The 25,150-nt window shown below is 58.9% G+C and overlaps 1 protein-coding gene and 1 non-coding gene across 8 annotated transcripts in view; both read left to right on the forward strand.

Annotated features, from left to right (window-relative positions):
- Positions 1-2,332: 2,332 nt before the first annotated feature.
- The window catches only part of ITGB4 (integrin subunit beta 4), a 30,209-nt gene continuing 7,391 nt past the window's right edge, over positions 2,333-25,150 (forward strand). For 3 of the 7 annotated variants that reach the window (XM_032322593.1, XM_032322596.1, XM_032322597.1), the window contains exons 1-30: positions 2,387-2,469; positions 5,497-5,588; positions 6,698-6,780; positions 7,017-7,118; positions 7,274-7,478; positions 8,023-8,119; positions 9,058-9,229; positions 10,937-11,200; positions 11,517-11,606; positions 11,923-12,045; positions 12,434-12,598; positions 12,772-12,848; positions 13,649-13,851; positions 15,709-15,812; positions 15,932-16,030; positions 16,184-16,313; positions 16,915-17,034; positions 17,129-17,235; positions 18,222-18,255; positions 18,435-18,626; positions 18,913-19,016; positions 19,330-19,388; positions 19,521-19,544; positions 19,992-20,140; positions 20,238-20,417; positions 21,237-21,385; positions 23,766-23,970; positions 24,210-24,364; positions 24,643-24,823; positions 24,967-25,104. In XM_032322593.1, coding sequence (XP_032178484.1) covers positions 5,507-5,588; positions 6,698-6,780; positions 7,017-7,118; positions 7,274-7,478; positions 8,023-8,119; positions 9,058-9,229; positions 10,937-11,200; positions 11,517-11,606; positions 11,923-12,045; positions 12,434-12,598; positions 12,772-12,848; positions 13,649-13,851; positions 15,709-15,812; positions 15,932-16,030; positions 16,184-16,313; positions 16,915-17,034; positions 17,129-17,235; positions 18,222-18,255; positions 18,435-18,626; positions 18,913-19,016; positions 19,330-19,388; positions 19,521-19,544; positions 19,992-20,140; positions 20,238-20,417; positions 21,237-21,385; positions 23,766-23,970; positions 24,210-24,364; positions 24,643-24,823; positions 24,967-25,104 — 3,793 coding nt within the window. In that variant the 5' untranslated portion in view covers positions 2,387-2,469; positions 5,497-5,506. Of the gene's footprint in view, positions 2,470-5,496; positions 5,589-6,697; positions 6,781-7,016; positions 7,119-7,273; positions 7,479-8,022; positions 8,120-9,057; positions 9,230-10,936; positions 11,201-11,516; positions 11,607-11,922; positions 12,046-12,433; positions 12,599-12,771; positions 12,849-13,648; positions 13,852-15,708; positions 15,813-15,931; positions 16,031-16,183; positions 16,314-16,911; positions 17,035-17,128; positions 17,236-18,221; positions 18,256-18,434; positions 18,627-18,912; positions 19,017-19,329; positions 19,389-19,520; positions 19,545-19,991; positions 20,141-20,237; positions 20,418-21,236; positions 21,386-23,765; positions 23,971-24,209; positions 24,365-24,642; positions 24,824-24,966; positions 25,105-25,150 lie in introns of all 7 variants that reach the window. The other 4 variants (XM_032322594.1, XM_032322595.1, XM_032322598.1 and 1 more) reach the window with 3 other exon arrangements.
- LOC116578665 lies at positions 8,561-8,668 on the forward strand. The gene has a single exon (XR_004281019.1). It is a non-coding gene; the product is annotated as a U6 spliceosomal RNA (small nuclear RNA).

Here is a 25,150-nt window from a genome sequence, read left to right on the forward strand (position 1 = left end):
GATCATGACCCTGAGATCATGACCTGAGCCAAAATCAAGTCAGACGCTCAACCGAGTGAGCCATGCAGGCACCCCTGGGGGGGGGGGGATAATTTAACAGGGATCTATTGAGCAATCCCCTAGCCCTGGGGAGAGACCGGGTGTCACAACTGTCCACCTGAGTGGCATCTCCCTCAGTTAGAGAGGTGGTGGACAATGGGTCTCCAGAATGGTCACCAGACTGTTTTGATCACATATCCACTATTGATCACTTACCTTGTTTATCTGTAGACGAATGTACCACTCTACAGTGAGTGATGCTCACCGTCAAACTCTGGGTCATCTGGCACATCCCTGGAGAGTCTGGGGTCCACTTGGGAGGACCATCGTAAAGCAGAGGGTGCTTGGCTGGCTTCGCCAGTACAGCACGAGGCTCTTGATCTCAAGGCTGTGAGTTTAAGCCCCATGTTGGTCATAAAGCTTACTTTAAGGAGGAGGAGGAGGAGGAGGAGAAGGAGAAGAAAAAGGGGGAAGAGAGGTGGGATGAAGGGGTGGAGAAGGAAGAGGAGAAAAAGAAGAAGCAGGCAGTGTGTTCCATTTCTCCGGGTAGCCCTAGCCTCCCTAATCATGTTTAGAAGGGTCCGGCAATGAGGAAAGGAAGGGGCTCCTGAGCCCACTGAGTCCGTGGCCTCACTGCCTCAGGGCCAGGGTCTCCTTCTCTGGGAGAGTGCCTCCATCCCCCACCCCCAGCAGGGGTGTGTATCCCCTACCCAATCCCTCTAATGGGCGGTGCTGGCAGGCTGCACTCTGAGCGCCTACGTCCCTGAGTGGACTGTGCACCTGCTGGAGTAGCTCAGGTCTTCGGGGCACTTGTGCTCACCTGGCATGCCCAGACCTGCGTGCCTCCACTAAACTGGGGCTCCTGCCACAGTGCTCGCAAGTCCAGGAGCCAGTCCCTCTAAGTAGTTGGCCTGTGCAGAGGAGCTCTCAAAGACCACTGGGCAAGCCGGCAAGGGTGACTGTGGCTCGAACAGTTGCAGGGAGCACTCATGTGTCCCTGGCACTTCCACATCAGGTCCCACTTGCTCCATGATCAATCTGAGAGCTGGCAGTGCACAAGCCTCTTTACAGAGGAGACCACTGACAGCTGGGAGGCTTTGCGGCCCTCCCATTGGGTTCAGGCGCACTTTCACTGAGCCCCTGCTATCTGCCAGGCATTGTGCTAGGCGCTGGAAATAAAAAGATGGGCTAGAGAGCATCCTTCTCAAGGGTCACAGTCTAGTGGGGAAGAGAAACTCCTAAACACATCATTTCAAACCAGTGTGGCAAATGAGTAGAAAAAGCCGAGTCCTGGAGGCGGGGGCTGGCTACAGGGGCACATCATCCCACCAAGGGTGCAGGGAGGTCAAGGAGGCTCTCTGGAGCACGTGACATCAGCAACAGGCCTTCCAGTTAAAGAAGGATAAACCAGGTGGGTTGGGGGCAGGGGAGGGAGAATGGAGACATCCTGAGCAGAGGACCTGGCCTCCAGCAAAAGCACGGTGGCTCCAAGCTGCACGGCCTGGGCACTGGGGCCGCTAGCCATGGGGCATTGTGTGGCACCTGTTGGCAGGTGGGGCTAGAGAGGTAGACCAAGTTGGGGTCCTGGAGCAACTACAGAGGCTCCAGCTTGAACACGTGCAGCACTTGAAAGATCGCAGGCAGAGGACCTGGGGGGGGGGGCAGGTCTGTGAACCGCATTGTCCAGAACAACTGTTAACAATTTGAGTGCCTACTCCATGTCAGGTCAGTGCTGGCCACTTCACGGGCATTACTCAAACGTCAAGGAGGTTTAAGTGCCTTGCCTGAGGACACTCAGGGAAGCAGTCCTTACTGGGATCTCCCTCTAGACACACGTGGAGGCGGGTGAGGCCGAACGGACCCAGGGAATGACAGATGGGGCTCAGGCATCCTTGGGCCCGCGCGGGCACCGGCACCGGACGAAAGCCACGCGCACGGTCGATGGCCGTCGGGGCAGCGGGGCTGCTCACCGCCTTGAGTCCGGAGGCGGGTGGGCAGCCAAGAGGCCACCCCCCGGCCGGAGGTAGCCGGGCACCCGACTCCGCAGCCTGGAGGGGTGGGGAGGCGCGGCGCCCCGGGCCGGCCCGGAGAGATGGGGGAGGCTCTTCCTCCGCCCCCGCCGCCGTCGGTCGGGGCGCAGGGGCTGGGCGCCGAGGGAGCCGCAGCCTTTTCCGGGGGGCGGGCCCGGCGGCGGCGGCGGCGCCCCGGCTCCTGCCCCGACAGGTGCGCGCCGCGCGCAGGAATGCGGCGGGCCTGACTCACCAGCGCCTCCTTCCCACCTGCCGCCCGCCCCATAAAGCGGTCCCCTCCCCGCGGCCGCCGCCCGCCCTCCCCGCCACCCGCCCTCCGGACAGTCCCGGCTCGCCCGCGCGCTGCAGCCGGAGCGGCCGAGCGGAGCCCAGCGCGGGGAGGGCGCCAGTCCGCGCCGAGGTAGGTCCGGCCTCCGACCGCGGCAGGCGCGGGGGGCTTGGGCGCGGGGCAGGGGGGCGGGACGGCGGGACAGTCGGGGGTCGCCGGGCTGCACCCCGCCCGCCCCTCCAGTGCCCTGGGCCGCCTGTGCTGGGCGTCCGTTCTGGGAGCCTGGAGGCGAGGAGGGGAAAGTGAGTGCCCACCGCAGCCCGGCCAGCACATCCAGGGGCCCTTTTGGGAGGGCCGGGTGCCTTTTGTTTCCTCAGCTCTTCCCTTCCTAAAGGCTGCCAGGCCTTGGCCCCATCCTGCCCGGGGCAGCTGCCTGGGCTGCCAAGGTGTGCCCTGGGGGCAGCTGGGCGCAGAGGGGCCGTGGGGCCGGCTAAGGCTCTTGGCCCTGAGACCTCGGGGCTAGGGAGAGAGGCCTGAGGGTTGGGTGGGTGTGCGGGAGAAGTGGGCAGAGGCTAGGCAGTGGCTGGCAGGCCTACTGGGCTGGGCCCACTGGGGTTTGCAAAGAAGGTGGGGGAGCAGCCACCTATGGGCAAAGGCTCTCCATGTTTGGCGAGGCCTTGCCTGTTGTGTACAGTGCCGCGGTCCGTCTGTCTGTGGCCTGGGGAGTCCCTGACTCCCCTTTTGACCAAGCACAGCAGGGGCTGAGGTCTGGGGAGTCCCTGACTCTCCTTTTGGCCAAGTATACGCCTGCCCTCCTCCCAAAGTCGGTTCAGGACACGCTTCCTCCAGGAAGCTCTCCTGACCTCATTCAGCAGCCGTGGGGGCTATGCCCACCACTGATCCTCCTCAAGGGCTTGCCCCTTTCCCACTCAGCCCCTGGTGGCCCTCTGGCTGTGGTGCAGGGACTTCCGATTCCGATGGCTTCTGACAGCAGGGCTGGGCTCCTTCCCACCCCAGCACGGCCTTGCCACACCCTGAGCCCAAGGATCTGACAGAGCTGGAAGTGAAGGCTGAGGGTCTCTCTCCATCCTGAGGGCTGAAAGGAGAGAGACAGCTGGGGGACAGCGGGGGACAGAAGAGAGACAGCTGGGGGACAGTGGGGAAAACGTGCCTGTCTCCTGGGCCCCGATTTCCTTGTGTGACAGAGCTGCCGAGGGGCCCAGGAGATGGGAAAGCAGGGGTCCTGTGGGATGGGAGGAAGCCTGGTTCCGGGAGAGCCCCCAGGGTGGCCGGGACTGTTCATGTCCTGAGCACCTGGCCCAGCCTGTGGCCACAACCTCCAGGAAACGCCTCAGCCTAACTTTTCTGTGAAATCTCCTTGTTTTTAAACTTTTTAAACCCAAGTTGGAGTCAAACAAAAACACTCTTGAGTGCATAGCTCGCCCCCTAACTGCCATCTTGGGGTTTCTGAGGATGACAAAGAGGTTAAATGGGGCAGGTCTGGACTGCCCTGGTCCCGTCCGGGCTCCCCCACTGCTGGCCGGAGGATGAGGTGCCCCGGCAGCCTTGTGCCCCATCTCTATCTCATCTGGGAAATAGGGGTATCATGGTCGTCTCCCACCCGGTTCCTGCGTAGATGACACGGCCATCACGTGGGTGAAGTGCTGGGCACGAGCCTGCTCTGTGCCCAGCCCGGGAGGGTGAGTAAGAGCTGGGCTCGGCCCTCCAGTGCCGGTACCTGCATGCATAATGGTGCCCCGGGGAGGTCCCAGTCTGTGGCCCGTATTGTGCAGCGTGTGGGTGTGGTGCCTACACCCCAAGGCTGCTGGAAAGTCATTTCCCCCAGAAAGCCGCCCCCCCCTTGGCTGGCTCAGGGCTTCCTTACCCTAGGCCCCTCTGAGATGGCAGTTCCTCCCCAGCCTCTGGATGTTTGGGGGCTGCTGGTGGCCTCCTGGGAGGGACATGCCTCAGAGGGAGGGAGGAAGTACCTTCCTGCCCCCTTCCACAGGCTTCCCCAACCCTTAGAGGGAAGTTTAATGGGGGGGCCTTAGCTGCTGCTGCCCACAGGCCGGGGACTGAGGAGTGGTACCAGGAGAAGGAACCCGTGAGCATGCCGGGGGACTGGTCCTGGACAAAGAAGCCGGGGCTTTGACATCTGTCCTCCGCTCTCCCGGCCTGGTGGCTCTGCCCAGTTCCTTCTCTTCCCAAGGCAGCAGGCCACCCGTCTTTTAAAAGGCCTCAGGGTTGTCAGTGCCTGCCCCAAAGGTCACTGAGGAGCTGAGACAGGGTAGTAGTGAGCCAGAGGCAGGCGCCTTCCTGGGGAGACTGGCACAGTGAGAGTGTGTTTGTGTGTGTGTGTGTGAGTGAGTGTGTGTGAGAGAGTGTGTGTGTGTGAGTGTGTGTGTGTGAGAGAGTGAGAGTGTGTGTGTGTGTGTGTGAGAGAGAGAGAGAGAGAGAGAGGGCAGGAGGGCATGTAATGTAGCTCCAGGCCGACTTCTGAAAGGATGATCTGCTCAGGAATCCAGAAAACTCAACTCTGGAGCAGGCAGGGTAGGGGGTTGGGCAGGGGATCCCACCAGTGAGGGGCCAGGGTGTCATTGCAGAGCCAAGCTGGGCACAGCCAGCTCCCACCTCCCCTCTGCAGGCTCCAGATCCTGGGAGGGCCCCCCCTCCCCCTGGCCACAGCACCTTCATCAAAGGGCAGTGAGGCCACAACAAGCAGGGGAGGGAAGGGTAAAGCCAGGCCCTCAAGGGGTGGCCTCCTGTTGGGTGAGACCTGACCCAGGCCCACTGGGATCTGAAAGGCAAAGGGAGAATAAGCCTTGCCCTGCTCTCCACGAGATCAGCATAGAAGCCCTGGCATGGGGACACGCTCAGAGCCCCCAGTCCTCAATGGTGCCAGGGTGGGGCGTCCCAGGGCAGGATGCAGGCCCGCAGCGCATCTTAGCCACTCCAGAGAAGGCAAGAGGAGCTGCGGGGTGGGGGTGGGGGTGGGGGGGGAATACCTGGACCCCACCGCTTGCAGGCTGGGTAGCCTTGGAACATCACTGGCACTGTCTGAGCCTCAGTTTCCAGCCCTGTGTGGTGGGAGTGCTAGAGCTGTGACCGGCAGGGCCGCGGGCAGTGGAACGTCTTCCGTCAGCTCTGGCTGTTACACAGGAGGAAGAGGATGGCACCACCCTGTCCCAGCCGCTGGAGCCGGCTGCTTCTGCTAGCCATCGTGCTGGGCGCCAGCTTCCCGGGGGAAATGGGTGAGTGGGTCTGGCACACGTCTGCAGCACCCTTCTGGGCGGGGGCTCCCCTTTCGAGGTACTGCCCTTCCATGGAGGCCAGCCACAGGGTGTCTTTCCCCTGACGCTCACTTGGCCACTCAACAAATAGCCAGGGCCCGCTGTGAGGGCTGGGGAACACGAAGCCCAGAGCCCCGGGGAAACCGCCCACTCGGCGATCTGAGGCACTCGCAGGTGTTTCTCATGGGAACTTGGAGGAGAGACCCATGACTCTCTTCCGGTCGGCTCCTACCATGGAAATTTGGCCTTCAGAACAAGCTGTGTTGGGGCGCCTGGGATAGGCCACGACGGGAACATGGGCGATGCCGCAAGGCAGGGCTTCCCTGCCCCCACCAGAGCCAGTGTTGAACACTGACCACCCACCATCACCTGGAGCCCAGGAGGCCCCCCACCGTGTATACTGAGTGTACACCGTAGGTCCTCACTGTGATTTTTTTAATTACAAATTTTCTTTTTGTTAAGATTTTATTTATTTATTTGAGAGAGACAGAGCACCTGTGAGCATGAATGGGGGGGCAAGGGGCAGAGGGAGAAGCAGACTCCCCACTGAGCAGGGAGCCCGATGCGGGGCTCGATCCCAGGACTCCAGGGTGATGACCTGAGCCCAAGGCAGACGCTTCACCAACTGAGCCACCCAGGCATCCCCCTCGCTGTGATTTTAACTGAGCAGAACCAAAGAGAATCCTTGTAACCCTTGGGGAAACTCCGAAGTTTTCTTTCACTCATTTACTAACAATTTTTTGTGTGCGGGGCTTGGGCTGGGGACTGGAAACAGCAATAAGCAAGACAGACACGGTCCCCTGTGCCCTGGAGGAGCAGGGGAGGGATGGCCAGGGTGTCCCCACCAGCAAATGGGCCAGCCCTGCACCATCCGGGCTTGAGTGGAAAGCTCAGGTGTGAGACCCGGCTCTGCCCTGGCCACGCCGGGCGGACAGACCACCTACCCACCGGCCTCCGCTTCCTCCTCCGTAAAGCGGGAGAGAACCCCTGCCTCTCTCCAGTGCTCACGGGAAACGTCTTGGCCCCTGGTGAGGTTCATCTCACTGGGTCTGCTCGTCTCTGCCTTCCAGCGAACCGCTGCAAGAGGGCCCAGGTGAAGAGCTGCACCGAGTGCATCCGCGTGGACAGGGAATGCGCCTACTGCACGGACGAGGTGAGCCTCCGTCGCCTGCCCACCTTCCTGAGCCCAGTCCCAACGCGGCTGCCCCACTCCGCCGTGCCCCACCCCACCGTGCCCCACCCCGCGCTCTGGCCCAGTCCACACCTGCCGCACCCTAAGCCCAGCCTCAGGCCAGGCGGGTGTGGAACAGGCAAGGGTCAGGAGAGATCCAGGGCTGGGACAGCCGGGGGATGGGCACTGGCCCCCCTGACCCCATCTCCTCTGGCCAGATGTTCAAGGAGCGGCGCTGCAACACCCAGGCAGAGCTGCTGGCTGCGGGCTGCCGGTGGGAGAGCCTGGTGGTCATGGAGAGCAGCTTCGAGATCACAGAGGTGCCCGGAGTGGGGGTCAAGGGAAGCGGGCTGGCCCATGCTCGAGGCCGGCTGTCTACAGGGGTCCGCCATGTCCGCTGGCTGGGCTGAGAGGCTCCCCATCAGATCTCTGGAGTGACCCTCCAGCCTCCCCTGTCCCCCTCCCCTGGACACAGGACACCCAGATCAACATGAACCTGCAGCGCAGCCAGGTATCGCCCCAGGGGCTACGGGTCCGGCTGCGGCCTGGCGAGGAGCAGCACTTTGAGATGAAGGTGTTCGAGCCCAAGAAGAGCCCGATGGACCTGTACATCCTCATGGACTTCTCCAACTCCATGTCCGACGATCTGGACAACCTCAAGCAGATGGGGGAGAGACTGGGTATGGCTGGGCCGGCACAGAGGACGGTGGGGTGGGGAGCGGAGAGGGTGGCCTCATCTTGCTGGCTGGGCCCCCGCTCGGAGGGCCAGGGCTCAGGATGGCTACAGCCATGCCACGAGGAAGGATAGGATATCTGAGCCCCCCAAGAATTCCCTCCCCTCCCATTCTGAGGCAGGGGTCCCAGCCAGACCCCACTAACCACTCAGGACTTCGGAAAAGGCCCAGCTGGGTGGGCAACAGAACCATCTGGCCCCTACAGGGAGCATACCCGGGGCTGTGAGGCCAAGACTCTGCCCCAGCTCTTCTCCAGTCCCCTGGCTGCCCCCTCCCTTGCTCCATGCGTGACTCTGCCCCCCACCCCGAGTGCCATTTCCCTCATCTGTGGACAGGGAGAAGGGCTACTGTGAGCCTGAACTGATGTTCACACGCGAGGTATCGACAGGAGGTTATTTTCCGTCTTCCTCCCGAGCCAGCCCCCGGCCCCCTCTGCTGATGGGGGGGTGTTGGGGCTCAGTCGTCCCCTCTTTTTCCTGTTGAAATCCAGCCCAGGTCCTGAAGACGCTCACCGATGACTACACTATCGGATTTGGCAAGTTTGTGGACAAAGTCAGTGTCCCTCAGACAGACATGAGGCCTGAGAAGTGAGTGGCTGAGGGGCGCGTGGGGGGCTCAGTTGGTGAAGCGTCTGCCTTCGGCTCAGGTCATGATCCCGGGGTCCTGGGATGGAGCCCTGCGTCAGGGTCCCTGCTCAGCGGGGAGTCTGGGAGTCTGTTCCTCCCTATGACCCCACCTCTCGCTTGCTTGCTCTCCAATGAATAAAAATCTTTCTAGAAAGTAAAATAAATAAAGTGCTCGCTTTGGGGCGCCTGGGTGGCTCAGTGGATTAAGCCATTGCCTTCGGCTCAGGTCATGATCTCAGGGTCCTGGGATCGAGTCCCGCATCGGGCTCTCTGCTCAGCAGGGAGCCTGCTTCCCTCTCTCTCTCTCTCTCTCTCTCTCTCTGCCTGCCTCTCTGCCTACTTGTGATCTCTCTCTGTCAAATAAATAAATAAATAAAATCTTTAAAAAAAAAAATAAATAAAGTGCTCGCTTTGGCAGCACATACACTAAAATGGGAACGATACAGTGAAGATTAGCATAGCCCCTGCGCAAGGATGACAACGCACATTCGTGAAGCGTTCCGTATTTTTCATTTGCTTCCAGACTGTGGTTGACCATGGGTGTCTGAAAGCACAGATAAGGGGGGGACTTCTGTATATTAAATCATCACATTGTGCATTTTAAACATGTTACAGCTTTGTCAGTTCTACCTCAGTAAAGCTGAGAAGAAAGCCAAGTTGAATAAATAAAATGAAATGAAATAAAGTAAAATAAAATAAAATAATAAAATAGTCTGAAAAAAAAGGACTGAGTGACTGAGTGATCAGGTGTCCCAGCCACAGGGCTCACCTCTCAACCAGGGCACTTACAAGTGTTCTGGTCGAAGCAGGCCAGTGGGACACTTTTAGAGAGGGTGGACACAGGATGGGCACAGGGTCTTCTCCCCTGACTGTCCCCCTCTCCCTCTGCCTCTGCCCAGGCTGAAGGAGCCCTGGCCCAACAGCGACCCCCCCTTCTCCTTCAAGAACGTCATCAGCCTGACAAACAACTTGGACGAGTTTCGGAATAAACTGCTAGGGGAGCGGATCTCAGGCAACCTGGATGCTCCTGAAGGAGGTTTTGATGCCATCCTGCAGGTGGCCGTGTGCACGGTGAGTGTCAGGGACAGCCCTGCCCACCCACATCAGGGCTGTGCTTCTCTGCAAGGGCATGAGCTGCCCACCGGCCGGCTCTGTTGCCAGGCAATGACCCCCAGGCCCAAAGACAAGTTCAGACCCTCCAGGGAGCCCTCAGTTACAAGCCAGGCTGAGATGTGCTGGGATCCAAGGCCCCCCAGCCTGAGCAGTCAGTCTGCTTTTGTACCAACCAGCAAAGCAGATGTGAATTCTGGGGTTCTGGAATCTTCCGTGCCCTGAAGCCAACCTACGCCCAATCTCCTTGCTAATGCCAGTCTTCGAGGACCCACAGTCTCCAATTGCACTGGGCAGCTGAAGAGGGTGTTTTTTACGTGCATGGTGATTTTTTTCATTTTTGAAAATGATATACCTATCAAATAAACAATTTGGAAAACAGAGAGCAGAAATTCCCCATAATTTCATCACAACCAGCCAGCCAGTCACTTGGTACCCCACCAGCATATTTTGCACACTTTTCCTTACTTTATATAGGTGAAATCAGTATACTTATAATTCTGAAACTTACTTTTTCTTTAACTAACACTATCACAAGCATTTTCACTTGTAATACATAGTTTTCCAAATTATCCGTATATTTTTCTAACTGCCATGCACAGCTGTATCTATTTTAACTGGTCTTTTCTTTCTTTCTTTTTATTTATTTATTTATTTATTTATTTATTTATTTTTTGGGAGAACGGGAGAGAGCACAACCAGGGAGAGCTGCAGAGGGAGAAGTAGAAGCAGGCTCCCCGCTGAGCAGGGAGCTTGACGTGGGGCTCCATCCCAGGACCCTGGGACCATGACCCGAGCCAAAGACAGACGCTCAAAAGACTAAGTCACCCAGGCGCCCCTAACCAGACTTTTCGTTCACCAGTTGCATGTATGCATTTTCCCATGCAGTTGAAATATTCCCACCAGGGTGCCTGGGGAACTCAGTCCTTAAGCAGCTACCTTTGGCTCAGGTCATGGTCTCAGGGTCCTGGGATCGAGTCCCGCATGGAGCTCCTTGCTCGGCGGGAAGCCTGCTTCTCCCTCTCCCACTTCCCCTGCTTGTGTTCACTCTCACTGTTTCTTTCTCTCTGCCAAATATATAAATTAAAAAAATCTTTAAAAAAAAATCGATGAAACAAGATGGGATCGGGAGGGAGACAAACCATAAGAGACTCTTAATCTCACGAAACAGACTGAGGATTGCTGGGGGGAGGTGGGAGAGGGATAAGGTGGCTGGTGATGGACGCTGGGGAGGGTATGTGCTATGGTGAGTGCTGTGAAATGTGTAAGCCTGATGATTCACAGACCTGTACCCCGGGGGGCAAATAATAAATTATATGTTAAAAAAAAAAATTTTTTTTAATCAAATTTAAAAAAAGAAAGAAAGAAATATTCCCGCAGAGTAACTATGAAGCCTTGGGAGGCCAGTCAGATGACGCTGGCTCGGGTCTTGCGTGGTGACCATGTGTGCACAGAGCCTGTCCGCATCCGTCCCCGATCCTGATCGCGGCTTTCTGCCACCCAGCTTGCAGCTTTCTGCCATGTTGGTCACATGGTCCCTGATGGGAGCACCTGCGGCTCAGCTGAGCTCATGCTGGGTCCTGTTCTCTCTATCACACTCTGCCCTGAGACGTAGGTCCTCAGCAGGCGGCCTGCTCGATGGGCCTCCCCACTCCTTGTCGTTCCCAGAGGGACATTGGCTGGCGCCCCGACAGCACGCACGTGCTGGTGTTCTCCACCGAGTCCGCTTTCCACTACGAGGCGGACGGCGCCAACGTGCTGGCGGGCATCCTGAGCCGCAACGACGAGGCGTGCCACCTGGACTCCTCGGGCACCTACACGCAGTACAAGACGCAGGACTACCCGTCCGTGCCCACCCTGGTGCGCCTACTGGGCAAGCACAACATCATCCCCATCTTCGCCGTCACCAACTACTCCTACAGCTATTATGAGGTGCGGGGCTGAGGCCGCCCCGGGCCGGAGGGGGCAGGAGGGGCTGCGCGGGACTTCTCAGACGCCCTCCCCCGCCTCCTTCCAGCTCCTCCTTCTTTCCTTCCCAAAGCCTTTGGCTGCCCCAAGGGTGGACCCCGATGGGAAGGGGAGTTCAGGTGCCCATCCCCCTACCCCACTCCCAAGCGAGGAGGGGTGAGGAAGGCAGGCTCCAGAGCACACCAGGCCTTCAGGGAAGATAACGGCAAAGCTCCTGGCCACATTCAGTGAGGTGAGACTTGTGGAGGGCTTAGCCCTGGGCTGGCACTCTCCCCCGCAGAAGCTGCACACGTACTTCCCCGTCTCCTCGCTGGGAGTGCTCCAGGAGGACTCCTCCAACATCGTGGACTTGCTGCAGGAAGCCTTCCAGGTGAGGCCCAAGTGCGGTCCCAGTCTGAGACCTTCAGGGGCAGGGCTGGAGGAGGCAGAGTGGGCAAAGGATGGCTCAGGTGGAGGTTGAGAAGTAGGCCAGGCATGTGAGGAAGGGCTCTGCTGTTCCCTGGGGACCCTGAGATGCCCTCCTCTTAGCCTGGCCCCAAGTTCCTGCGGGCTCTGCCACCCTGGCCCCCCCCACCCCAGTCCACCTCAGTCCTCCATGCAGAGTGGGGGCAGCCCAGCCAGACCGGGCCAGAGTGGGTGAGCCCAGGCTCCCCCTCCCAGACCGCTCATTGCTTGTCCTCCTCCAGCTCATTCGTTCCAACCTGGACATCCGGGCCCTGGAAAGCCCCCGAGGCCTGCGGACAGAGGTCACCTCTGCTATGTTTCAGAAGACGGACACTGGGTCCTTTCACATCACGCGGGGGATACCGGTAGGCCTCTGTGGGGTTTTGGGTAGGGGAGGATAGGCACAAGGCCCTGCAAAGGGGGTGGGGGTGTCTGCCCGAGCAAGGGTCAAGAGCATCGCCTTTATAGGCTCCTGGCTGACCCTTGATCTCGGGGTCATGGGCATAGAGATTACTTAATTTAAAAAAAAAAGATTGGTTTAAATAATAATAATAAAAAAGAGCGGTGCCTTCCGAGTCAGACAGGCCTGGGTTCGAAGCCCCCTGGGTTAACCACTTGGATGAGCTGGGCGCCTTTCTAGCTTGTCCTCGTCTGCGGAATGAGGATTAATCACAGAGCTCGGAGGGCTGCCTGGAGGAGGGAGTGGGCCACAGGTGCCTCTCATCAACGTCCATGTGGCTGGGGTCTTTGCAGGGCACTTACCAGGTGCAGCTGCGGGCTATGGAGGCGGTGGACGGGACCCACGTGTGCCAGCTGGGAGAGGAGGACCGGAAGGGCACCATTCACCTGAAGCCCTCCTTCTCCGACGGCCTCTGGATGGATGCCGGCATCATCTGCGACGTGTGCCCGTGTGAGCTGGTGCGATGCGGCCCCGCCAGGCGGGAGGGAAGGGCTGGCCCCCTGCCCGGGGAGGCCCCGGGGGGTGAAGCAGAGCCTCTGGGGGGCCGCGTCTGCCTTGCGGGGTGCCCTGAGGGGCGGAGGCAGCAGAAGGGTCCAGGGGCCCTGGGACACCCGCCATGATCTCCTTCCAGCAAAAAGAGGAGCTTTCAGCTCGCTGCAACTACCACGGAGACTTCATGTGCGGGCACTGTGTGTGCAGCGAGGGCTGGTGAGTGCGCGGGAGGCCCCGGCCGCTGCAAGGCTCTGACGTCGGCCGCACGGTGGACAGCCAGCTGAGGGCGGGATGGCGGGTCACAGAAAGGCTTGGAAAGGGTCTGGCCCCATAGCGAGGTGACTCCAGCTCAAAGTGCTTCGAAACGCGTAGACATAAAGGATGTTTCCGGGAAGAGGTGCAAGTATCAGGACAGTGGTGGACAGCAGAGTGTGGGACTGGCTGATGGGGACAGACACGAGAGGGACCCTTGCTTTTCACTCCATCCCGCTGTGGTAGCCTTCTGAACCATGCGTACATGGGAGCTGATCAGAAACAAGCTCATCGGGGCGCCTGGGTGGCTCAGTGGGTTAAAGCCTCTGCCTTTGGCTCGGGTCAGGATCTCAGGGTCCTGGGATCGAGTCCCGCATTGGGCTCTCTGCTCAGCAGGGTGCCTCTTCCCCCTCTCTCTCTGCCTGCCTCTCTGCCTGCTTGTGATCTCTGTCTGTCAAATAAACAAATAAAATATTAAAAAAAAAGAAAAGAAAAGAAAGAAAGAAACAAGCTCACCGTAAGGGTAGTGAGGGCTTTTAAAGCTACAAGACACTGAACAAGCCCATGGTGACTTGAGGAAGGGACACTGGGAGGGTCTTGGGAGGGACCAGCGTTTGGTCTCAGCTCAGGCAGGCAGTGCTGTCTGTGTGACGTGGACCCTCGGAGGCCCTCTCAAAGCCTCAGCTTCCTCATCTGTATAATGGGTCGGCAAAAGCCCCAGCCTTCCCCTGAGGCTGTGGGGAAGTAACTGGCTCCTTCCGCAGGAGCGGCAAGACCTGCAGCTGCTCCACGGGCTCGCTGAGCGACATAAAGCCGTGCCTGCGGGAGGGCGAGGACAAGCCGTGCTCCGGCCGCGGCGAATGCCAGTGCGGCCACTGCATCTGCTACGGAGAAGGCCGCTACGAGGGTCCATTCTGCGAGTATGACAACTTCCAGTGTCCCCGTGCCTCCGGGGTCCTGTGTAATGGTGAGCTCAGTGGCCCCTGTGGCCAGTGTTGGGGGGGCTCGGGACACCAAGGGCGACCTGGGTATCCTGAGCGGGGAGAGGGCCAGGCCAGGAGTCAGAATCCCCAAGTTTGGACCTAGCCCCTCTCGTGGCTCCCCAGGTGCCTCCCCTAAGTCCATCCCAGCCGGGACCTCCCTCCCCTCTACAAACTTGATGTCCAAGGCCCCTGTTTATGCTTCAGACTCTCCCCCTGAGGTCCTGCCATCTCTGCCCACCCTCAATGTCCAATGAGGGGGGGGTCCCAGTGCCGCGACAGTCCTCCCTCTCCCAGGAGATAGCACCTTTGCAGCAGGCAGACCTGGGGGCCTGCGCCCACCATAGTCCCACGGGCTTTGTGCCTTGCAGCCAGGGCTTCCGAGCAGGGCACGGAAGCCATACAGAGGCCCCGGGAAGGATTGGGTGTTTTAATGGAGGAGAACCAACAAAAATCCAGCCCTCGCACGCTTACTTAGCCCCAGCCATCTTCTTGCCCCTGGAGGTCAAGTCCTTGCTTTCCTACCTTTCCTCCCTTCTTGCCTTTGTCTGTCATGTTTCCCCTTCAGTCCTCCACGTGGGAGTGGGTTCAAAGAAAGGAAAGGAGAACTGGTTGTATCTGGAGGAAGGCAGACATTTGGCACAGACAGAGCTGTGGGACACGAGGGGAGGTGGAGGCTGCTGGAGAAGGAGGCAGGACCAGAATGCGGGGCTGTGGGTTCCAGTTCTAGCCGGGTCCCAACTTTTCTTAAAGGGCCAGAAAGGAAATATTTTTGGCTTTATGAGCTCTGTGGTCTCCGCCACGACTACTCAGCTCTGCCACTGTAGCAGAAAGCAGCGATAGACAATATATTAACAAGTGAACGTGGCTCCATTCCAATAAAACTTCAGCAGAAGTAGGTAGTGAGTTGGATTTGGCCTGCAGGCTGTGGTTAATCAACGCTTATTCTGGTTTAAGGATAGTAGACTTCATCCTTGGGCAAAAGGGAGTTATTGGAGGGTTTGACTTCATTTTCAAGCTATTTGTATGTTAATCTTGTATCCAGCCACTTTGGTAAAATCACTTATGAATGGGGCACCTCAGTGACTCAGTCAGTTAAGCATCTGCCTTTGGCTCAGGTCATGATCTCGGGTCCTGGCATGGAGCCCTGTGTTGGGCTCCCTGCTCAGCAGGGAGTCTGCTTGTCCTTCTCCCTCTGCCCCTCCTTTCTGCCCATGCTCTCTCTGTCTCGCTCTCAAATGAAATCTTAAAACAAAAAAAAGGGCATTATAACTTAGAAACATTTTTTAAACACTTATAAAACTTAGTAACTTATCTGCAGGTTCTTTCTACTATTTTGCAACATGTCCCTAATATATTTTAAGATTTTATTTTTAAGTAATCTCTACACCCAACGTGGGGCTTGAACTTTCAACCCTGAGATCAAGAGTCCCACGTTTCACTGACTGAGCCAGCCAGGCACCCCTTGTTCCTAACATTTAAAATAATGGCAGTTTTATTTCTTCCTTTCCAATACTTACATGTTCTATTTCCTTTTTTTTTTTTTTTTTAATCTTATTGCATTGGCCAGAACTCGTTAGGCGTTCTTAAACCAGAGAGGCACACGATTGGATTTGTGTTTTGGGATAATGACTCTGGCTGTAGAGCGGAAAGTAGAAGACAGAATGGAATCAGAGAGATGGAGGGAAGGAGATTCCAAGAAAGTGAGGAAGAGAGGGATCAGCCCCCGACTGGAGAAATCCCAGCTCGGGCTGAGCAGCCACAGGCCCTTCCGGGCAGAGGGGCTGCATGGACTGCAGGAGTGAATGTGGCTCTCCTCACCTCTCCCTCCCCACTCTCTGCAGACCGGGGACGCTGCTCCATGGGCCAGTGTGCGTGTGAGCCTGGCTGGACAGGCTTGAGCTGTGACTGCCCTCTCAGCAATGCCACCTGCATTGACAGCAGTGGGGTAGGCGGGGGCACGAGGAGGGAGGGCAGGGTGGCAGAAGGGACCATAGCCAGAATCACCTGCCTTCTCGGGCAGGGATGGGAGCACTGGTGCCTCACCAGGGCCTCCTCTTGTTCTAGGGCATCTGTAACGGGCGTGGCTACTGCGAGTGTGGCCGCTGCCACTGCAACCAGCAGTCGCTCTACACGGACACCATCTGTGAGATCAACTACTCAGCGGTGAGGCCCAGATCACTGGGGTGTGGGCATGGGAAACTGAGGCACCAGGCAGGGCCGACAGGAGGCGCTGAGCCTGATGACAGAGGAGCCGGCCAGGGGTGTGAGTTAGGCTAAGGGAGCCACAGTCCCCATCTCCCCTCCTCTCCCACCCAGATACGCCTGGGCCTCTGCGAGGACCTGCGCTCCTGTGTGCAGTGCCAAGCCTGGGGCACTGGTGAGAAGAAGGGCCGTATGTGCGAGGAGTGCAGCTTCAAGGTCAAGATGGTGGATGAGCTCAAGACAGGTGTGAGGCAGAGTTGAGGACGGGGCTGCTAATAACCTAGGCAGAGGGCGTCCGATGGGTAGGGGGTGTCACTCAGCTGGGCAGGGCGGTGGCGCCGGGCAGAGGGCTCACAATCCAGGTTGAAGTCATGCAGACCAGAGCGAGGGAAGCAACTGAAGACTGGGGAGAGGTCACAGAACGCAGACAGTACCCACAGACCCTGGCAGGAGGCCCAGCTGAGTGGGGACCGAAGAGTCCAGGGAGGGGGAACCTGGCTTAGGCGGGGGGCAGATAGCCAGGCTGGGATCTGAACACAGTAGGGGCACATAACTGGCTCATGGGGGGCGTACAGTCTCCTCTCCTCTGGGTCAGATAAACATTCTAGAAGCCAGGTTCCTGAGTGACGCCCAGGATGGGGAGGAGGGGGCTCAGACTGGCAGCCTTTAGATGCTCCTGGGCAGGGACAGGGCAGCGCCCCAGCTCGGCCTGGCTCTGTGCCCCGGACCTTGCATTCTCCCCGCCGGGAAGGGGCCTCCCCCCCACCGTGGGCACGGTGGGCCCCAGGGTGGAGAACGCCTCCCCAGGCCTGGGGTGCCCTGCTCACTGTCCACGGGCACAGCAGAGGAGGTGGTGGAGCACTGCTCCTTCCGGGACGAAGAGGACGACTGCACGTACAGCTACACGGTGGAGGGCGACGGCGCCCCCGGGCCCAACAGCACCGTCCTGGTGCACAAGAAGAAGGGTGAGCTGGCAGCCGGGGCCGGCGGGTGGCCTGGCAGGCTCCAGGGGGGACTGGGCAGTGCCCCCCTCCTTCTCTTCCTCCCCTGCCTCCACAGACTGCCCACCCAGGTCCTTCTGGTGGCTCATCCCTCTGCTCCTCTTCCTCCTGCCGCTCCTGGCGCTGCTGCTGCTGCTGTGCTGGAAGTACTGCGCCTGCTGCAAGGTGGGGGCTCCTCGGGCCCGCCCCCCGCAGGGGGCCCTGCTCACCCTAGGGGCCCCACCCCCCACCGGGTCCCCACTTACCCCAGGGGGTCCCATCCCCCATGAGGGGCCCCATCCCCTGCCAGGGTCCCCACTTACCCCAGCCAGGGTCCCCACCCCCGCCAGAGTTCCCATCCCCCACCAGGTTCCCACCTCCCACCAGGGTACCCCGTTACCCAGGGGCACCACTCACCTGAGGGCCCCACCCCACCAAGGTCCTCATAGGTGACAGAGGCCAGGTGAGCTCACGTCTTTTGCCTAGCTCTAGTGGCCTCCCCACCCAGCCCTTTGCCTCTGCCAACCATCAGTGGCCAGGACCTGAGACGACTTGCTCTCAGGTCAGGCACATGTGAAGGGCCATGGGAGCCAACAGGGAAGAGAGGGCCTTGCCCGCCAGGAGTTAATAGTCTCACCGGTCAGAAGAGCTAAAAAGGCAGGAAAGCATGGAGGATGGCCCAGCACAGAATACTGAATTGTAGGAACAGAGAAGACACCGTGTAGTAGCCCCAGGATTGTGGGATATTAATGTATATTACAGAAAAAAAGACATCTACGATCAAGTACATTTGAGAAAGAGGCTTCTTCTCTGCAGGACATCTCAGAGCCTTTGATCTAGCTGTATGCATAGTGAAACACTAAGAGTGGCATGGGGAATGACATCAGTGCTTCCCAAATGGATTCGATCATAGATTCTTTACTTAAGAGACATTCTGGCAGGACCAGGGTCCTGTGGCACAAACTTTGAGAATCCTCTGCCCCCATCACCCTCTGTACTCACCCAGTATGCTCCACACCTAGACCCCTTCAACTTCTGTGATATCCTGGTGTCTGGGGAAGGCACTGTTGCCCCACTGGACCATTGGCATGGAGAGGGGGGTACCTGGAGGGGCTTCCGTGGGCTGAGGCAGCTGTCCCAGCCCTTATCCACCCCCCCACCCTGTCTTCTAGGCTTGCCTGGCACTTCTCCCTTGCTGCAACCGAGGTAATGGCCCAGCACCTGTGGTGGTGGCAAGGGCTCTGACCACTCCTTCTCCTGGATAGGGTCGAGGGGAAGTAGGGGCTGAGTCTGGAACAGAGGCAGGTGGTCTGGGGTCCCACCCAGAGTGGGTGTGGTGGGGAGGGTCTAGGGTGAGGCCCCATGTGGAGGACCCCGTCCCGCAGGTCACATGGTGGGCTTCAAGGAGGACCACTACATGCTGCGGGAGAACCTGATGGCCTCGGACCACCTGGACACGCCCATGCTTCGCAGTGGGAACCTCAAGGGACGGGACATGGTCCGATGGAAAATCACCAACAATGTGCAACGGCCTGGCTTTGCCAGCCACGCCTCCAGCACCAACCCCACAGAGCTGGGTGAGGATGGAAGCTTGGCACTGTGGCTCCCGGCAGTGTCCCTGGGGCTTGGGGCCCGGGGCCCATTCCCCACCGTCCCAGGGTTCCAGTCACAGCATTTCTGTTCTCTCTGGGTGTTGGGTGCACACAGGGGCTTGGCTTCGACCCTTCCTGATGGGGCTCTGGACCTTAGGATCTCGGCCCGCCGGTCCCCCCGCTCCCCACCATCTTAGCATGGCTCCTGGAGGGTCTCCCAGGGTGCCTGCCACGCGGGGGGCTGATGACCCCCATCCCTGCCTGTCCCTAGTGCCCTACGGGCTGTCCCTGCGCCTCGCCCGCCTTTGCACTGAGAACCTGCTGAAGCCTGACACGCGAGAGTGTAACCAGCTGCGCCAGGAGGTGGAGGAGAATGTAAGGGCCAGGAAAGCTGATCTCTGGGCACGGGTGTGATCCCGGGAGAGGGAGAGCAGAGGCAAAGCTGCTGTGGAACCTGGATTTTTCCAAGTAGGAAAGAGGAAAGAGGGGCTTCCTTGAGTATGTGCCCGGCCTGGGGTCATCCTATGTGCCCGACCTGGGGTCATCCTATGAATGTTTCCAGAAGGGGACAAGGCAATGTGCAGGCCCCTGTGCATGTCCCTGGCCAACCACGCCCATTGGGCCTGGATGGCTCTGAGTAGGGAGGCTTACCCAGGGCTCCAGCCTCACGACTTTCCTTGCCCGGCAGCTGAATGAGGTGTACCGACAGATCACAGACTCACACAAGCTCCAGCAGACCAAGTTCCGGTGGGTCCTGGGGGCCCAGGGAGAGTGGGGGGAGCTGCCCAAACCGCCCACTCTAGGAGACACCCCCCCAAGCAGGGCATGGCTGCACCCCACACACTGTGCGGCTCACAGCCCCCTCTTGGTCCCCCACAGGCAGCAGCCCAACGCCGGGAAAAAGTGAGTTGAAGGCACACAGGTGGGGCAACCCCAGTTCAAGTGTCTTGCCCCCAGTTACCTGGTTACTGAGAACTAGAGCCCGGATTTGAACCCAGCCTGTCTGACTCCAGCACGCATACCTGTAGCATCTTTTCTGTCCTGCATCTGCTCCTGAGAGCCTGCCTAAAGGGGGGTGGCTGGGAGGGTTTAGGGAGGGGCCCCACTTCGTAGATGAGGACCCTGAGGCTCCAGGGGGCAGAGTGGCTCGACTGAGGCTCAGGGTGAGGTGGCGGACCAGCCTGGGCCACCAGGACGGCCGGGTTCCAAAGACCCCGCACCTTTTGCTGCCAGGCATCTTGTCCCACGCTGGAGAGAGGACAGGCAGGAGGGTGGGGGATGGGGGCAAGTGCCAGCATCGTGGCCGGCCTGACATCCCCACCTAACTGCCTGTCCCCACCCCCGCCCCAGGCAGGACCACACCATCGTGGACACAGTGCTGATGGCGCCCCGCTCCGCCAAGCAGGCTCTACTGAAGCTGACAGAGAAGCACGTGGAACAGGGGTCCTTCCATGAGCTCAAGGTGGCCCCAGGATACTACACCATCACGGCAGACCAGGGTAGGTGGGCACGTTCCCCGCACCGCTCCCTTGTGCCCCCTACCCCGCTGGGGCCCCCCGGCCGCTATCTGACTGCCCCCCGCCAACACCCACCCAGACGCCCGGGGCATGGTGGAGTTCCAGGAGGGCGTGGAGCTCGTAGACGTGCGGGTACCCCTCTTCATCCGGCCCGAGGACGACGACGAGAAGCAGCTGCTGGTGGAGGCCATCGACGTACCCATGGGCACCGCCACCCTCGGCCGCCGCCTGGTGAACATCACCATCATCAAGGAGCAAGGTAGGTCAGGGCAGAGGGAGCAGGGGGCTTAGAAAGGGGGCTCTGGGAACCCCTGTTCCTCCTGGTGTCTGAGCAGAAATGGGGCCATGTCGCCTAGGCAAGTCACTTAACCTCTGGGAGCCTTGGTTTCTCCATCTGTAAAATGGGCATCAGGCTCCTGAGAGGCGTATGTGTCTGTTCATCGCTGCACAGTGTCTGGTCGTGACGCTCATGAGGGAGCTTCTGTTCTAACTGTCGTAAGGTGCTGGGTCCTCCTGAAGCTGCCGCGTCCATCCTCCTGTTCTTCCGTCCCTTCTGGCCTCCGAACTTCGGAGGTTGAATGAATGTCCCTAGGATGCCAGGACAGCAGACAGGAAGGGCTGTGGGAGTTGGTTTTACCCACGCCGGTCCAGAGGGGAAACACGGCACCGCACAGGCGATGCTCTCATTGCCTTCCCTACCTGCTCCTCGGGGAAGCCCGGGGTGTTGATGACCATCCCCCTGCATCCGGAGGGCCTGCTGGGCCCCTGAGCCCTCCTGCCCATCTGCTCCAGCAAACACAGGACTCCGTCCTGCTCTGCCCCCGCCCTCGGTCTCGGGGCCTCCTCTCTGGCTGTGCCCCTGCCTGGCCTCCTTTCTCTGCCCTGAAACATCCAGGATGCCAGTGGGACTCTGTTCCAGCCCCCTTGCTCTTCTCCGGAAGAATTTTCCACTCCCTTGCTCTGCTCTGCCCAGACGGCGGTGGGATGAGGAGGGATGGGCAGGGCCAGAGGGCAGGTGGTTGTTGAGAAGGGGCCGCGGCCGGCCGGGTCGCCCTGACTGCCGCCTGGGTCCTTGCAGCCAGCGGGGTCGTGTCTTTTGAGAAGGCCGAGTACGCGGTCAGCGGCGGGGATCAAGTGGCCCGCATTCCTGTCATCCGGCGCATCCTGGACAATGGCAAGTCCCAGGTCTCCTACCGCACGCAGGACAACACAGCCCAGGGCAACCGGGTAAGTCCCCACTGTGGGGTCAGTAGCGTTTCCACGGTGCCCAGCGAGAGCAGGACATGGCCACTTGGCAGCAGTGGTATCTCGCTCCCCAAAAGGGCCTGTGGTGCCTGAGGTCAGTGAGGCCCCATCACTGCCAGCGACATGTCTACATCATTCATGTCTCCTTCCAACAAACCATCAAGGGTCTCAGGGCCGCCAGACCCTTCAGACTGAAATGGACTTCTCTATCTGCCCCAATCCTGGGGCTTTAGGCTTCTTTTTTTTCCCCCTTAAGATTTTATTTGTTTATTTTATTTATTTATTTGAGAGCGAGAACGAGCAGTGGGGAGGGGCAGAGGGAGAGGGACAAGCAGACTCCATGCCAAGGACGGAGCCCAATGTGGGGCTCGATCCCAGGACCCTGAGGTCATGACCCGAGCCGAAATCAGGAGTTTGATGCTTAACCGACTGACCCACCACCCCCAGGGCTTTGGGCTTCTTGAGGTGGGATCAGAGGCCACAAGGCCCCTGGGCAGACTCCCCAAGGAACTGTCTCAATTTGCCTGGCAGGCCCTCCCAGGGCCAAGAGCAAGAGGCAACCCTTGAAGGCAGGGAGTGCCTGGCACACAGGCCCGGTGCCCTCTGTCACGGGGCCCGAGTCTCTGGGAAGAACCAAACCCAGGTGTTGCATGTGCTGTGTTGGCTTCCAGGTTTGTGTTTCTGAATTTATTATCAACATGTACAAGCTAAAAATATTTATACCAGCAGTTGACTCAGCGAGTAATAGAATGTGGTCTCCCTGGGCCCACAGGCCTGTTAGGCAAATGCGGGGGAGCATGTGCACGGGCTCGGGCTCCGGCAGGCTGGCCGCACCCTCTTCTGCCTTTTAGTCTCCGGAACAGTTCCCATCACCACTCCCGTGCTCCCAGTGAAAGTTCCAAAGAATTGTAGGTCCGTAAGTTTTACTGAATACACCGTATTATTTAAGAAATTCTGGCAATCCTGTTGTGCTTTTATAAAGATACTTGGTATTTATGTGTTTTTAGAAACATTATTATTATTCCCCAACTTTTTATTTTGAAAAACTTCAAGCCTGCAGAGAAAAGAAAAGACTAATAAAATCAGCACCCACTTACCCTTTACGGAGAGTCGCCAACTAATACTGGTTTTCTCTCTCTCCTTCCCTACAAGATGCCCGTACCTAGACAGAATTATGCGTGGATGTAGATCTCTTATCTGTAACTGTAGAGACCCAGGGAGAGAGAGTTGTGTTCCATTTCATTTTGTTTGACGAACTATTCAAAGTAAGCGGTAGACATCATGAAGGCTCCTGCTGAGAACAAGGCTATGCTACACAACGTTGTCATTACCAACTTTAAGAAAGCTCACATTGTTGCATTATTTAATAACCGGTCCATATTCAGATCTCCCATTGTTCACATGTCCCCACAATGTCTTGATACCTCTTTCCCTCCCCCCATTCTTTTAATTTGGTACAATTCTCCTGCTTTGTCTTTTGTGACTTTGACGTTTGGAAATGTTCTAGCAGGTAACTCCTGCTTTCCTTAAATTTCCTTGAATTTGCCCCCTGCTGGGCCTGGACTTGAAATGTTAGTTTGCAGCGCCACCTAGTGATCACAGCGCACCCCAGTTGCAGCTGATGACCCCATTCTACACTCGCGTTCCAGAAACTCAGGAGAGTTCTGATGCTTTGAATGCAGAAAGCTGGAGGGGTGCCTGGGTGGCTCAGTCAATTAAGCATCTGCCTTTGGGTCAGGTCATGGTCTCAGGGTCTTGGGATCGAGACCCGCGGCGGGTTCCCTGCTCAACAGGGTGTCTTCTTCTCCCTCTCCCTCTGACCCTACCCCTGCTTACGCTCTCTCTCTCAAATAAATAAAAGCCAAAAAAAAAAAAAAAGAAAAGGAAAAGAAAAGAAAGAAGAAAGCTGGAGCTGATGGAGGCATCCTACCCAGAAGGCAGGGCCTGGGGCCTGGTGGGATCCCAGACTTCAGAGCTACATTTGGGGGCAGGGGTTCCTCCCTCCCTGGGTGGAGCTTGCCAGTGTGGGACTCTCTGTATGTTCACATCCCCAGCTCTGGGTCTTGGTTCAAAGCTCAGCTCTACCACAATTACCTGTGCAAACTTGGGCAAGTTTCTCCACCTGTGTGTGCCTCGGTTCCCCATCTGTGAACGGGGGACAGTAGTAGCTCCAACTCACAGTGCTGTGGGGGTCAAATGAGCTAGTATTTGTAGAGTGCTTGATGCATGGGGCGGGGGGGGTGCTGAGCAGGGAGGTGCTGTAGCAACATAAGCCATTTTGTGTCCATGTGGGGTGGTCTCTGTCGGATATACAAGATCGGGGTGGAGGGCCCGTCTGACCCTAACCCCACCCCACTCCCAGGACTACATCCCCGCAGAGGGTGAGCTGCTCTTCCAACCTGGGGAGACCTGGAAGGAATTACAGGTGAAGCTCCTGGAGCTACAGGAGATGGACTCCCTCCTGCGGGGCCGCCAGACCCGCCGCTTCCACATTCAGCTCACCAATCCCAAGTTTGGGGCCCGGCTGGGCCAGCCCCACTCAGCCACCGTCACCATTGGGGACCCAGGTGCGCCGAGCCAGGGATGTGGTTAAGCAGGTGCAGAGGGAGGGCTGGGGGTGGGGGGCCTCTCCACGGAGGCTGCCAGTCTTGGCAAGTAAAAATACAGGTCTGGGGGGACAGCTGTCCTCTTGAGTGCTGGTGGGCAAGGGTGGGGGGGAGCCCCCTGGCGGCGAGGGTGGATTCTTGCCTCCATCAAAGAGGGGGTGGCTGAGCTGGCTGCCCCGCTCAGGCTTGGCTCCCTACAGATGAACTGGACCGGAACTTCACAAGCCAGACACTGGCATCATTCCCTCACCATGGTGACCTGGGCGCCCCACAGAACCCCAACGCCAAGGCTGCCGGGTCCCGGAAAATCCACTTCAACTGGCTACCCCCTCCTGGCAAGCCAGCAGGGTACAGGGTAAGGTGGAAGGCAGAGGGGTGTGGAGGGGGAGACCTGGTACCCGCTGGGGACGTGAGCCACCTGCGGCCAGAGGGCCCCTGAAGTGGTGGAGAGGGCATGCTTGGCCCACCGGGGACAGGGGGAACCGCCATCTGCCCAGGGAAGAGGAAAGACCCATCCCTGACGTTTTCAGACATTTGCCCTCCTTCCCGGAATGTGGCCCCTCGACCCACCCCGGAGACACCCCAGTTCTGTCCCAGCCGCTACCCACTGACCCGTTCCTCCCCCACGGGCAGGTCAAATATTGGATCCAGGGTGACCCTGAGTCCGAAGCCCACCTGCTTGACAGCAAGGTGCCCTCGGCAGAGCTCACCAACCTGTACCCGTATTGCGACTATGAGATGAAGGTGTGCGCCTACGGGCCCCAGGGCGAGGGCCCCTACAGCTCCTTGGTGTCCTGCCGCACACACCAGGAAGGTGAGGCCACACCACCTGTGTCTGTCCCCGACTACCCTGATGCCCGGCTCTGCTGCCCTCCCCCAGCACCTCCCAGAACCCGGCCCTCCCTCTGCTGCTGCTGACAGCTTTCTTCCTGTACTGCCCCCCCTCCCCTGCCCCAGTACCCAGTGAGCCAGGGCGGCTGGCCTTCAACGTCGTCTCCTCCACCGTGACCCAGCTGAGCTGGGCTGAGCCCGCGGAGACCAACGGTGAAATCACGGCCTATGAGGTCTGCTACGGCTTGGTCAACGAGGACAACCGTAAGGACCTGGACCCCTCCAACCACCCCCCCCACCCCCACCCCCC

The sequence above is a fragment of the Mustela erminea genome, chromosome 18 (assembly GCF_009829155.1).
Source record: "Mustela erminea isolate mMusErm1 chromosome 18, mMusErm1.Pri, whole genome shotgun sequence".
Taxonomy (NCBI): domain Eukaryota; kingdom Metazoa; phylum Chordata; class Mammalia; order Carnivora; family Mustelidae; genus Mustela; species Mustela erminea.